Below are 14,787 nucleotides of genomic sequence, written 5' to 3'. Positions count from 1 at the left end.
CAGCTATGTATTTGCTTTAAAATTTAAAGTGCAACCAATGTGAGTGACATTTTTTCATTTGGGGCGTTCCATAAGAAAAACCCTACTGAGGTATTTGAAAGGGTGCCAGAAAGAGATTGCTGAACTTTTTATTTCATAAAGAAAGACCATTGAGTGCTGTATACTTCCTTGAGTGTATTTCAGCAAAAGAACCTCTTCAGAAGCTGTTGGCACAGGCCTTGGGGAATCTGAAATATTGGCCCATATGACTTTCTTTTAGTCAACACAGGGAGTTTGTAAGCATAAATTTCAGGAATTTGCCCAGCTTCATTGTTTACAAAGCTGTTTTTATTCTGGTCACGTTCACTTCAGTTTCTCTATAGCCTAATATAATTTTGAGCCTGTGGAAAAGCTTATCTTTTGGCACCAAAAGCCCCAAAGGTTGAATTGAGAAAAAAATGATCCTTCGTTTTCTCAGCTCAGTTGTTTTTAGAGGAATGATGTTTTTGGATGCTTTTCTGTTTTGGTCTGGGGTCACTTTGTCAGGGGAAAAATCACCTACTTCATCTTCCCACTCTATGTCACCATCTTTTGGATATTGGAAAGCAAATAGTTTCTCCTGTCTGCCTCCAGACGTGTTTCTTTATTCATTTGAATATTTGCTGAGCACCAGTAAGAAGAGGCAACAGGCAGCAGTAAAGGACACTTTGCTGTTTGTAGAGTTTTTAATCCTCTGGTAGACACAGACCAGTGAACACATGGTCACAGTGGAGAGTCCCATGCACCTGTGTTGAAACCACTGGGGAGGGAGGGAAGGGCTCACCTCCCAGGTGGTTTAAGAATAAGGCTCTTGGAAGTATGAAGAAGATCCTTCAAAAAGTCTGTGGGAAAATGGAATTAAAACATAAGTTTATTTTGGTGCAAAAACATTTTGAAATTCATGTCTAGTTTTTGCATAGCCATTTTCCACAAACTTGCTGAAATGCCTCATATTTCAGGCCCACAGACTGAAAGCCTTCACTTTATACTCAGTGCACATGGAGCCCAGAGAGGTTTCCTGAGGCTGATCTCTGCTAGCTGCTTGGTGATGGGAGTAGAATTTGTGCATAGCTTAGTGCTCCTTGTCCCACATTGGCTGTTTTGTTGATTACTGCCTGATAAGCTTCTGGGATTGCTTTCCACATTCCTCTCATACCCAGTTATGAGAGTGATCAGAGAGCCCTGGCCCAGGTGCTGTTGGATCACATATCCATGTAAATGATTTGCCTTACTAAGGGGACAGCAGGCCAAGGATGACAGCCGTGTCTCTCCCACAAAGCGACTTCTGAACTTCATCTTTCCCTACCTTCTGTACCTCTCCACAGTCTCCCAAGAGCACAGATATGTAGACAGATAGCCTGGTATTTACTTTGGTACACGAGCTAGCACATTGCCTTGTATTTGAAAAATTCTCTGATTTTGTATTATATATTCATATACACACATGCCTATGTCAACTATTTTTAAGTCACTGAACACCCACCATGAGCCTCAGGACTGTTGTATGCAGAGTAATTAAAGGGTTGTTAGTGATGGGGATTATAACACTATAAAAGCATCCCTCAGGTTGCCACACACAGAGACATTTGATTGCCAAATTATAAACTGCCGCACCATGGGTGGTTATGGTAGTTGTGGTGGCATTAAACAACAAAATGAGTTGTAATCAACCACATCATCAAGATAAAAAATAGTACCCTTGTTTCACAGAATCACACTTCTGCCTCGGTCTTTCTCGAGGCATTATTTTAGGCTTACATCCACGATAAGGCAAAGAAATATATAGGGTGGAAGATAAATTTCTGTTTGCTGGTTTAGGAATGGATTTGGCTCTAGAATAAAGGAATGAATTGAAGTGCTTCACTGATCCAAAGACATCTAACCTTAAAAGTAATTTTTATGAGTCATAATTTCTCAATGCCTGCTATAGCTCATACATCTCAAAGTGTGCATGAGGGATTTTCTTTGTCCTTGCTTCTGTCGGTGAATTCTCTTGGGCTCCTGAGAGCTCCAGACCTGACATCGTGGGTGGCACTGCTACCTTGTGCCTGTCCTAGATAGACAAGCCTTGGCTACAGGCACACTGATGAGCTTTCCACCTGCAGTTTCTTCCCTAGCTTCTCTGTTCGTCGGCTGTCTGGTTGGAGCACAGTGAGTTTTTCCCTGTTCTGCTCCTTCTGCTCCAGTACCGCTAGTGCCGCAGTGGCTGAGTCTGGGGCAGACTCCTTGCTCCCGTGCAGCCCCGCATCTGACCAGCTTGGAATGGTGCGTCAGTGCCTTGCCTCCTCTTTTGTTCCTCTGGAAGATGGATGATGGCTGTAGCGATAAAATTGTTAATGTCATTGCACTGGGTGATTGCTTCATAAATGTGGCATCATTGTTGTTGTTCTACCATAAAACCCTAGTGGCGAGTGATCATAGGTCACTATTTGATGGTTCATATTCATGAAAATATTTTTAAAGCCAGAAGTGGCAGGCTTGCATCTGTAGCAAGCTTGATACCACTAACTCCATCCTACAGCAAAAGAGACAGAAATAGAAATACCAGAAAAAAACCGATTCCACTGATCTTCCCCTGTCTGTTCTATAGGTTTGTTTTATAATTTCCTGTTTTCATCAGAAAAGAAAAGTTATAATGCTATCCTTGACCCATCTTGATCTCTTTAATCGGCATATGAAGCCCAGCACAGCCCCTGGGCTGACTGATTTAAAAGTGAGGAGAATTGCCTCCCTTTTAATTTAATGTATTTGAAAGTCAGAGAAACACAGAGAGCTCCCATCTGCTGGTTTACTCCCCAAATGCCTGCAACAGCCAGAGCTGAGCCAGGCCAAAGTCTGTAGCCTAGACTTCAATCCGTGTACCGCCTGTGGGAGGCAGGGACTCAGCTAGTTGGGCCTTCACTTGCTGCTTCCTAGGAGGTGCATTAACAGGAAACTGGAGCAGGGAGTGGAGTCAGGACTTGAACCCAGGCACTGTCATATAGGATGTGGGCATCCCAAGCAGTGTCTTTAATGCCTAAATGAAATACCTGTCCCCAGCTGCTCTTTTAAATTTAATATAGATAGCCCAGTCTTAAATTTGAGAGTTAAAACTTCTTAAAGCAGTTTTAACCAGTTTCCTATTTAAAGTTTTATATCCATATATGCTGTTGACAGCTTATATAGGACTCTTTTCCCATGAGCTAGTATAACTTTCTAGAACCAAACATTAAAAATTATCCAGGTGAGAGAGTCAGCTAGCCAGAGTGAGGTACAGACAGGAAGGCAGCTGCCCTGCCCTGCTCTGTGGCCTCCTTGGTCCCTCACCCCAGCATGCCATCTAGGGCAGCAGTGATAGATGGTGCAGATACATCAGCAGCCATGGCCTGCCCTTTTCCTGGAGGGCTCCAAGTTGTACCTCAAAGATGATAACAGCAGCTGAGTGTCTATACCCGTTTCTCATACCATCTGAAATACTGGGGGGTGGGAGGGAATGGCAGCAAGAGAGACCTTTCTAGAAGGGTTACATTCAGATCATGAACAGAGACTCTTAGAACTGGAAGGGACTGTAGAGATCACTGCCTCAACCTCAGGATTACATCTGAGGATGCAGAGTCCTGGGGAGTTTGCAGAATGGTTGGGAAATATGAATTATCAGCCTGATATGATCCTGATATCAATGGAAAATTGAGCTATCCTTGGATTGAAACTTCCAGATAGAAAAGTCTAACCATTTCAAGTAGCAGAAGTTTTTTTTTTTTTAATTTCATCACCATTGTGATGAAAATGTCTCATTAACTTTTAATTATTATTTAGATTTTTCTTTTTAATTGAGAAACATCAGATATTCTGCTTTGTTCTCAATTAACTTTCCAACAAGTTGAGACTTAGCATGATAACCTTGAGTTGCCATCTTAGAAAAATCACTGATACGCTGTGTGCTCTTTCCCCTGAAGAGAGAGTGTGTGAAAACGCCTCACCTAAAGCTTTTGGGTCCAGAGGAGTTTCAAAGTTTAGGAATTTTCCCATTTTATAAAGGGCACATACGGTATGTCCTGCAGTCCTCCTGTCCAGCATACTTGTTTATTAGCACAGGATCATTTCATCAGTAAAACATCTGAATGCTTACAGTAAATGGGATGGACACTATATATAAATAGCCAGAATCAGATCAGGCCGTTTTGCTGCCAAACAATTTTAATGTCATAAAAAGAACTTGGTTTTCAAAGTTTAAAATTGGGGATAAGAAATTTTGGACCCCTGGGTAGCACTTATTGAAGCTTTGCTGTATGCAGGGCACTATGCCACAGATTTCATGCGTTATCCCATTATACCTTTACAATAACTTCATAAGGTAGGTACTTTTATTATTTCTCCTTTACAAATGGGGAGAACTGATAAGAAAGGAGTTAAGTGACTTTCCCATGGTCACACAGCTGAGTCAGTGATAGACTAGGCTCATGAGCCAAAGCTAAAATTGACTTAAGTGCTGGTTATCTGTATGTCCATATGCATTGCTCTCAGCACTTTATGTGTTTTTGCTCATTTGATCTGCATGCAGCTCTTAAGATAGTCACTATTATCCCCACCAAATAGCTAAGAGGCAGTAGGGAGATGAAATAATGTGCCTAGGGTACAGTCTGCTAGATGTTGTGATTCCAGAGCATGTGTGCCCAGCCACTGCACCATGTAGTCTGGTTTCTCAGCAATAAAACAACTGGCTGTGAGGGTCAGCAAAATTAATGACATGAAAGACCAGAGCAGCTCTCCCAGTTGATTCCTCAGATGTTGGCTTTGATGCTGTATCCTTCTTCTTGGATCTGTTCAGTGCAGATTTTGTAAAAATTTTTTTAGATTTATTTATTTGAAAGACAGAGGTACAGGAAAAAGGGAGAGACAGAAAGAGAAAGAGAGAGAGAGAGATCTTCTATCCACTGGTTCACTCCCTAAATGGTCATAACAGTTGGGGCTGAGTCAGGCCAAAGCCAGGAACCTGAAATTCCATCTGGGTCTCTCACGTGTGTGGCAGGGGCCCATGCACTTAGACCATCTTGCACTGCTTTCCTAGGTACATTAGCAGGGACCTGGATGGGAAGTAGAGCAGCCGGGATATCAACTGGCACTCATAGAATACCTGCTTTGCCATAACATCAGCCGTAGATTTTGTAATTTCTTTACACAAAGTAATTTGTTATGTGTATCTTCACATCTGCTTGCGACTCCTCCCTGTATTTATTCTTAAGAGTATGAATGAGTATTTGTCACCATGTCTAAAGTGTGTGCTGCATGTTTGGGAGAGGTCTGACTTCCAAAGCTCACCCACCCCAGCAAATCATGGTCTTTCCAAGCAATCATTGGCTAGAATCCCAGGCACAGCCAACGTTAAAAATTGTGTCTTTGGTGTTAAGAAGAGATACGTCGCCAGTTTTCTTCTGGCACTATGGAGAATCATCTCATTCTCTGAAAATCACTTTTGTGGGTCACACCAGTGGTGGCAAGGTAGGACCATGTCCTCTGCTGCTTCCCTGCTGTCAGCACCACAATTGTGAAACAGGGCTCTGCCCACCCCACGTACACATAGAAGATGAATTGACACTGAAGAGAACAGAGTGAATGGAACTTGCCAGGAGTTAACTGAAGGTGGTGTTTCGAGGTCCTGGTTTATTTGGTCACCACCTTTCCTTCATTGTTTATTCCAGAGAAATTTTGACCAGTTTTACCAGCACTGAAATGGCTTTTTCAGTGAAAATAGTCCAGAATGCTATGGAATTGGCTATTTTGTCACCAACTATTATATATATCCAAGAGACAGATCCATTTGCTGACAAAAACGCTTTGGCTTTCACAGGAAGTACCAGGCCACTGTTGGCCGAAAGAGGCACCTGCAGCTGACGGGTGATCTTTCCGTGGGTCCTCAGTGCTGGCTGGTTTGGAACATGCAGGATGTAGCGCTCTTCTGAACTGGTGCTGAGTTTGCCCTGGCAGTGGCTCGAGTGCCTGATTTCAGCAGCCCCCTCACAGACCATTGCAGGAAGAGCTTGGCCGCTGCTCGCTGCACAGAAGTGGTGCTGTGCTATTGTCACTCCAGCTGCAGACGGCTCTGCCTTGGGACTACTGCATAACATGCTGGCGAATTTCTTCCACAGGCTCAGAAAGCCCTACAGGGCTAGAGGCAGCCCCACAGTTTGGATCCCCGCACTGGGTGGCACAGTAGTTTGGAGCCTCAGCTGTTTATTCTTGGTCGTTGCGTTTCTTCTTTGCCCTCCTCTCATTCACTGTGGCTTCTGAACTCCAGTGCTGTCAGCTCCTCTGGACATTCCCACTGCTTGTGCTGCCCTTCACCACTGTCCTTTTCTTACTGGGCTGCTTGTCCTCATGCTGCAGTTCTCTCACCCATCGCTTCTCCTGATCTGAGCATGCCAGGCACAGCTCGCCGAGTAACCTTTGATAACTTCTCTTTCCTTATTGGCTCAAGAGCTACTTAATTGCAGCAGGAAGTATTTTCTTTTCCTAATCCCCCCCTCCTTTTACTCCCATATTCATTGCCATTTGGGTCACCTGGGATGGTCGGACACATCTCTGTAAGTGAGGCTGTGGTGCTGGACTGTGTGGTTCCTACAGTGGAGTGCTGTTGGACTGATTTTGAAGTACCATGTAGGATTCCCTATAAATTAGTGTATTATTGGAAGCTGGAAATACCCATCTTCGTTTTTGCTTAATGCCAACCACCCTGAGCAGTATGATTTGGGGATCGGTATACCCCTAAAGTAGCCCATCATGTGGCAAACTGCTTAAGGCCAAGGGAAATACACAGGTTTTCATTTGTGTGGGAGTGTTCCAAAATGAAAGATTTACTACACCTGCAAAATGAATAGTTTATATATATGCATTATATATGTAATATATAGAGACATATTTATACATACATTATATGTAAATAAAAGCATGCAGGTTGGCAACTTAATAGTTACAACCTCTCTCCTGAGAGAACTTGATTCAGAAAGCTCCTGAAATACACGATGCAGAGAAATTTACTCCAAGGGTGAGTGTGGGGAAGGTTCTCCCAAAGAGAGCACAGACCAGAGTCCTAATGAGAAGAATGAGAGGTTTGGTTTTTTTTTTTAAGGAAAAATATTACTGCATGTTTGTAGATTGTTTACACGCTGTTTTGTTCTATAGTAAGTCATCTAGCTATTGTACTCAAGATATAGAGGGATTGAGGCCGGCATTTGACGAAGTGGTTAAGATGCCACTGGGGACATCCCTGTCCCAGATGAGTGCTGAGTTCAAGTCATGGCTCTGCTTATGATCCCAGCTTCCTGCTAATGCGCGCTCTGGGAGGCAGCAGGTGATGGCTCCAGCACTTGAACCACTGCTGCCCATAGGGGAGACCCAGACTGAGCCCCAGCCCCCAGCTTCTGCCTGCTCTACCCCAGCTGTTGCAGGCATTTGAGGAGTTAACCAGTGTATGGGAGACCTCTCTGTCTCTGGCTTTCAAGTAAATAAAAGTTTAGAAAAGAAACAAGGACCAGGTAATTCAATAGGAATAAACAGATAAAAAGGACAGCAGGATATACTTTATTGTTCCTTGGGAGGAGACTGAGTTACACTTACTGTTAAGAAAAATGAAGCCCTGGTAAGTTTAATTTGGAACCGATTGTAGTCAAGTCGAGCACCTATTTCAGGAGAAAATATCAAGTGATTCCATTAATTTGCCTTGTGAACAAAGGCCCACTAAGGAGGAGAGACGGCGCAGGCTCCGGGCAGGTCCTGGAGTCTCAGGAGCTGTCTTGGTTCTCTGTACGCAGACTTTACACTAGGTGGCATGCAAGGAGAGCGGAACACTCGGGAGCTCGGGTCTGGGGAAGCAGGCTCTGGGCACCGTCCTGATCGGGCTTGCTTGGCGTCAGCTGCCTCACGTGATGCTCTTCCTCTTCTCTCACTCCCCAGGATGAAGTGTCCTCTTGCTGGTACAAATAAAAGATTTCTAATAAACACAATCAAGAACACCTTGCCCTCCCACAAGGAGCAAGACCACGAACAAAAAGAGGGCGATAAGGAACCCGCGAAAAGCCAGGACCAGGAAGAAGCAAATCCGAAGCAGCACAGAAGCCACAGTCACAAGCGCAGCTTGCACGCTCGCAGCTCCACCAGGCACTCGCCACCGCGCAAGCGCCGCGCCCAGGACAAGCACGAGGCGCGGTCCAGCCGGCGGTGAGGCCGCCTGATCCGCCTGCCGGCGCGCCTGGCGGGGCCCGGTGGGAGGTGTGCAGGGCCGAGCGCCGAGGACGGCTCAGCGGCAGGGCGAACAACTGAGCCTGGCTTTTACCGCAGATCCCTTGTTCTTAGAGAGGCTGTGGGTGGCAGGCGAAAAATTGACTCTGCCCAAGAAGCAAGTTGAAAGGCATATGCTGGGAGCAGTGGTGGCAGGGCAGTGTGCCTAAGTACTGTTTTTATTCTCTTGTTTGGAAGTTGTTTGAAAATACGCAAATCTAGAATTTAAAGTTCTCAGCGATTGTTAAAACTAAGCCAGTTTTTTCATGTACTGCACTTTTGGTCATTTCTCAGAATTTCTCAAAAAATAAAATTCTTGTACATCCTATATTTTACTTTTTGAGGTGTCCAACTTAAACTATAGGAAAGTGGCCGGTGACCACTTTTATGAAATACTCACAGCCTCGAGGGCTGGGATTTACCAAGAAGCGCTGTGATAAGGTTGCATGGGGCTTTCCTTCAAGTGAACAACACAGGAAACTCAAAATGCCTTGGATTGAAGCACTCTATATAAATGACCCGAGGTTCAAGAACTAACTCTGGTTTCCTGGGCATTCTCAAAGTCATTCCTTAGGTAGAACAAGTTTTCTACATTTAATTTTTTTGAATATATAGGTTTTAAGTGGTGCTTTGACAAGGACTCTCAAAAAGTTAAAAGTAACATTTATTTTAGTGCTGAACCTTATTTACCTACAGACTTATAACACTACTATTAGAATAGTTGTTCCAGAAAGCTTCACTTTAATAAATAAAAACATATTTACAATGGCTTTCCCCCCTCGTATCAGTTTTCAGATTTTAATATACAATCATAAACCTTTCAGACCTATATTCCTCCTTGACACTCAGGAAAGGGTCACCAAGCGCCCTCCCCAGTCCAGGAAAGGAAGAAGAGCTGGCCTCCCTGGCCCCTTCCCCAGCTCTCCAAGGGTCTTCTTGCCTGCCTGCAGGTAAGCGCTGGGCCACAGCTCTTCTCCTTGCCCCCAACAGACAAGAAAAGCCAGAAAGGAGCACATGGAAAAAAGTGAGCTTTGGGGAGATGTTAGGATAGTCCACCCTCAGCCTGCTCAGGATTGATAGCCCCGGAGCAAGCTCATCTGATGCCCCGCCTCCCCCGCCCCAGAGTCCAGGGATCATCCTGTGACTTGGTCACAATGGCACACTTCCTTTCAAACACAAGGAATTATTTGCCTCATGACTATTCAGATTTAGTTATGCATTAGCCTAGATTATTTGTGCTCAGTTTGAAATGTTTTGTATTTAAATGTTTATTAGAAACAGCACAGTTGTGGAGTTTTTAAGAAATTCTTGTTGAGTAAAAATAAAGCTGAAGTATATCATTTGCCTATGCATTCTATCTATAGCTGATGAAGTTCATTGTCCTTTAAAAGGGAATGAATATAATGAACACATTTTTACACTCAAAGTTTCAGCCTAAGCACTCTTACCTTTCCTATATAGGTTGAGTTGAAAGACAAATGGCTTAAAAAAGATTTTGAGAAACACTGCTTCCATTTGAGAGAACTGTATTAGAATTTTTAAAGCTTTCTTCAAGATCATTCATGGCTTCCTGCATATAAAATGTCAACAGCAAATTACTCACTTTTATTCCACATTGAGGAGAGGGATCGTCTTGAGATTGACACCAGCTGCCTCACATGCCTGTGGTCCTCATCCTGGTGCTGCTGGGAGCACCCGCGCACCTCATCATGACTGCTGTGCAGTCTGCAGTCTGACTAGGTTTAGATATTACATAGCCTGGGACCCAGGTCTAGAGAAACTCAATCCTGCCTCAGCTGCTGGCTAGCTTTTCCTCTTCTGCCAACTGGGATGTGTACAGTCCCTGAGGACCCACTCTGATTAAGCAGAGAAAGAAATGCAAAATTCCCAGGTGTTAAGAACTATATTTCATGCTGCGACTTGAAAGGAGCAAGAAAGAGTTAAATGCAAATGTAACTTAGCAGATCTCATTGTTTCACCCCATTTTAGAAAACAGTCTCTAAGACAAGTAAACAGAAAGCTAGGGTGGTCTCTGCCACCCCCAACCCACTGCTGGTGGGTAGTCTTCCTGAACCTCCCAGACAGGAAGGGAGAGGAGCCAGGGTAGGGAATTTTCTCTGGAGTGGGCTGAGCACTAAAAGAAATTTCCTCACATCTGATTCCACAAGATGGCCATGGAGTGACAGCATGAAACTTATGTTCATCCCATATCTATGTGTCCACCCTAGAAGTCATGCTGTCATCTTTGAATCATAAAAGATATCTGGTAGGTAAGAAGTGCTTTTTAAAGTTTTATGTGTTTGGGCCGGCGCTGTGGCTTAACAGGCTAATCCTCCACCTTGTGGCGCCGGCACACTGGGTTCTAGTCCCGGTTGGGGCGCCGGATTCTATCCTGGTTGTCCCTCTTCCAGTCCAGCTCTCTGCTATGGCCCGGGAGGGCAGAGGAGGATGGCCCAAGTCCTTGGGCCCTGCACCCCATGGGAGACCAGGAGAAGCACCTGACTCCTGGCTTCGGATCAGCGCGATGAGCCGTCCGCAGCGGCCATTGGAGGGTGAACCAATGGCAAAAGGAAGACCTTTCTCTCTGTCTCTCTCTCTCTCACTATCCACTCTGCCTGTCAAAAAAAAAAAAAAAAAAAAGTTTTATGTGTTTGAATTTTTTATTTGAAAGGCAGAGGGAGCAGCAAGGGAGATAGAGAGAAAAAAGACCTATCCATTGGTTTATCCATAAATGCCTATAACAGCCAGGGTTGGGCCAGGGTGAAGCCGGGAGCCAAGAACTGCATCCGAGTTTCCCATGTGGGTGACAGGTACTGCTGCCTGTGAATTAGCAGGAAGCCAGATCAAAAGTGCAGGAGTAACTCCATCCCAGGCACTATAATATGGGATGCAGGTGTCCCAAGCGGTGGCTTTATCTGTTGTGCCACAATGCCCACCCCTAAGCACTGCTTAATTAAAAGGCATTACATTCCTGATAAAAGTGAAATCTCACTGCTTTCTTAAGGAGTGTTTGGTATTCTGAGATCCAGTGTGCAGCCCTCCCCTCTGCAGAGCAAGGCATTGGTGGGCTATGTTGTACTGTGTGGACAGTAAATGATTGACACCAATGAACCACGTGCTACTGGGCCTTCCACTGTGTCCATGTAATCATCCCACACCCTTATGAAGAAGGTCCATTATTCCACCCCCATTTCACAAATAAGGGGAACTGAGGCTAGACTAAAAAGTTTGCCCAAAACCACAGAGCTAGACTGAATTAGCCCGTGTTCTTTCCTGGACTGGGCTGTCTTAATGCATGCATGCTCCAGGGATTCCCAATTTAAGAGCTGAAAGAACTTTGATAATCAACACCTTTCCCTTGATAAGATTTATTCTGCAGAACTGGATGTGGAAGCCTTATCAGGGAGTGTTGCATTGAGGAAGTGCTTCCCTGTAGCTGGTTTGGATCCAAGAGAAATGCTCACACAACTCTGTTGTTAATGGCCGCTAGTGGAATGTTTCTATGGGAAACTAATCTCAGGTGTAGATAAAATTCTAGGCTATTTCACAGGTCTGCTGTTTTCTGTCCCCTAGGACAATAGTTTGTGAGCATAAGAAGTCTCAGAGACAAGGCCTCTTTGGCACCATAAATAACATTCTGTAATCCAAAGAATTGGGGAAACCATGTCTGCTGCCTCAGAAAGGCTGGTCACCTTTGAGACCAGATCCTGGGAAAGTGAGTTTGCCAAATGGAAACCTGTTCGCCATTCAGGAAAAAAAAAAAATTACTTCCAGGAAGTATGGACTCATACATACTGGAACACCCAAAGAAAGAGTTAAATTAAGTATATAAAGATAACATCATAAGCAAAATTCAAAGGCATTCTATAAGTGGGTTTTATTTAGATTACCATGTTAGAAATCTCAGAGTGCCATGGAAATTGTCCTGAAAAGATTGATAATAAATGCAGATTGGGGAGCACCAATAATAGTTAACCAGGTGCACTGTTTCTTCCATCTACATAGCCCAAATTTTCCCCTTTGGTTTTAATAACATAAGAATTCCCTATGTGAAACAAACTCCAGCTATAACCATTAAGAAATGTCTGAAGGAGCTGCTTCCCCTCCAGGTAACGGTACAGACTGCCCTCAACACTGACTCTCTGTCCTTCCTAATTGATATTTCCCACTAATTCCTCAGGGTTGGCTTCTTCAAGATGAATATGAGTTGGTTTTTCATCACAATAACAAACTCCGGAGACAAGTTACCTGTGAAAGGAGGTTTATTTCAGCTCATGGTTTTGAAGAGTCACAGTTCAAGGTCAGGCAGCCCCAGCAATGAGGCATCTGATGAGAGTGGTGATGACAGCAACGTAGGCAGAGAGACAGATAGCACCTACATGGGCTCTCCTGAGAAAGCCATTGTGCTTTTTTTTTTTTTTTACAGAGTTAGTGAGAGAGAGAAAGACAAAGAGAAAAGTCTTCCTTCGGTTGGTTCACCCTCAAGTGGCCACTGCAGCTGCTGCGCTGCCCCGATCTGAAGCCAGGAGCCAGGTGCTTCCTCCTGGTCTCCCATGCAGTGCAGGGCCCAAGGACCTGGGCCATCCACTACACTCGCAGGCCACAGCAGAGAGCTGGACTGGAAGAGGAGCAACCAGGACAGAATCCGGCGCCCCGACCAGGACTAGAACCTGGGGTGCCAGTGCCACAGGCGGAGGATTAGCCAAGTGAGCCGCAGCGTCGGCTGCCATTGCGCTTTGATCATGGGTCTTCACCCTAGCAAACTAATCCAGTCTGATCACTTCCTAAAAGCGTTTCCATCCTCTCAGCACCATTCCCATAGGACTTCAGACTCTTAACATCTGCATGACTTGGGGAGCCAAATCCTGCTCAAACTGTAGCAATGAACTGGTCTACACTGTCCAACTATAAGCCGCTGAAATTATGGACCCATTAGTCTGCTGCATGTCTTTGAAAGCTCGATACCAACTTATCGAGATAAAACTAAGACTAGTTTTATTCTATTTCCTTCGTGAAGAACAAACCATTCGTACACTCACTCAGCATTTAAGAGAGCCAGGTGCACAGTACAAGAATATACTGGGCCCAGACTTGAACTTTAACCCCTGCCCTCAAAATCTTGTAGGCTATGTTGGTGTCTTCTGTATTCAAAGGTGTAGAGTTTTTGCTCAGTACAAGATTTGCTTCTTGAATTTTGCTTTCAGCCCTGCCTGAAGGTATTCCAGTTGTCTCTGTTGCTGAAGCAGTTGGTGGTGGTCCATCAGCATAAAAACAGTACAGATTCTTTCATTGTCATCTTGTTTCAAAGTCAAAATTTTCATCTTGATGAACTAAAAATGTGTATCTGATGAATCTTAGAAATACGCATCTCAAAAATGTTACCAGTGCACACAACCCACAAGATACATAACCAGGCATGCGCCAGTGTCACAAGCAGCAGCTTCACCGGTTGCACCACAGTGCTGCTACATGGCAATACACAGAGAGGGGCCATGGTTCTGACACAGCAGGACGAGTCACCATCTGCACCACCAGCATCACGTCTGAGCACCAGGTCAGAGTCCCTGCTCCACTTCCCATCCAGCTCCCTACAGATGCACCTGGGAAAACCACAGAAGATGGCCCAAGTCCTTGGACCCTGCCACTCATGTGAGAGACTAGGATGGAATTCCAAGCTCCTGGCTTTGACTTGACCCAGCCTTGACCATTGCAGCCACTTGGGGAGTGAACCAACGGATGGAAGATCTCTCTGTTTCTCCTCTCTATAATTCTGCCTTTTCAAATAAATACATAAATTTAAAAAAAAACAGTAAGACTGCAAAATAATAGCAGTGAAGATGAAATGGTCGGGGCTGACTCTGTGACAAAGTAGGCTAAAATCTCCCCCTGTGGTGGCAGCATCCTATATGGGTGCTGGTTCTAGTTTTTCCTGCTCCTCTTCAGCGCAAACTCTGCTATGGCCTGGGAAAGCAGTAGAAGATGGCCCAAGTACTTGGACCCTTGCTCCTACGTGGGAGACCTGGAAGAAGCTTCTGGCTTATTTGCCCACCTCCAGCTGATGTGGCCATTTGGGGAATGAACCAACGGATGGAAGACCTCTCGCTCTCTGTCTATCTCTGTCTCTGTAACTCTACCTCAAATTAAATAAATAAAAATATTTTTATAAAAAAAGATGAAATGGACACTGAAGAGAAAATACACACCAAATAAACCTGAAAAAAATATTCAAATCACCAAAAACAACCCGAAAAAAGCCTATTACAATGATTTTTTTTTTCTCCTTTGAAATTAGCAGATTTAGGAGTGAGGGAGAGTTGTTGCTATTTTCATTTTAAGTAATTATGACATGAGTGTGCTCAAAAAGCAATTTGTGAGTGGGTGAAATGGCTCAATATTTCCAAGAATCTTTAAATATTCTCTGCTGTTAACAAAGCAGTCTGCTCCCAGGAATTTCACGGTCTGGTTTTGTGTTCAGTTGCAGGGTGTATCTGTAAGGGGCTGATTGTGCCCTCTGGA

The 14,787-nt window shown here is 44.4% G+C and overlaps 1 protein-coding gene across 1 annotated transcript in view; it reads left to right on the top strand.

Moving 5' to 3' along the window:
* Positions 1 to 8,601, top strand: part of LOC133761728 (protein POLR1D-like) — a 52,054-nt gene extending 43,453 nt beyond the window's left edge. Inside the window, exon 3 of the mRNA XM_062194437.1 lies at positions 7,948 to 8,601. Within this exon, the coding sequence (XP_062050421.1) occupies positions 7,948 to 8,215 (268 nt within the window). The 3' untranslated portion in view covers positions 8,216 to 8,601. The remainder of the gene's footprint in view (positions 1 to 7,947) is intronic.
* Positions 8,602 to 14,787: the final 6,186 nt, after the last annotated feature.

This window comes from Lepus europaeus, chromosome 6 (assembly GCF_033115175.1).
Source record: "Lepus europaeus isolate LE1 chromosome 6, mLepTim1.pri, whole genome shotgun sequence".
Classification (NCBI taxonomy): Eukaryota; Metazoa; Chordata; class Mammalia; order Lagomorpha; family Leporidae; genus Lepus; species Lepus europaeus.
This window is presented reverse-complemented; position numbering and strand designations above follow the sequence as displayed.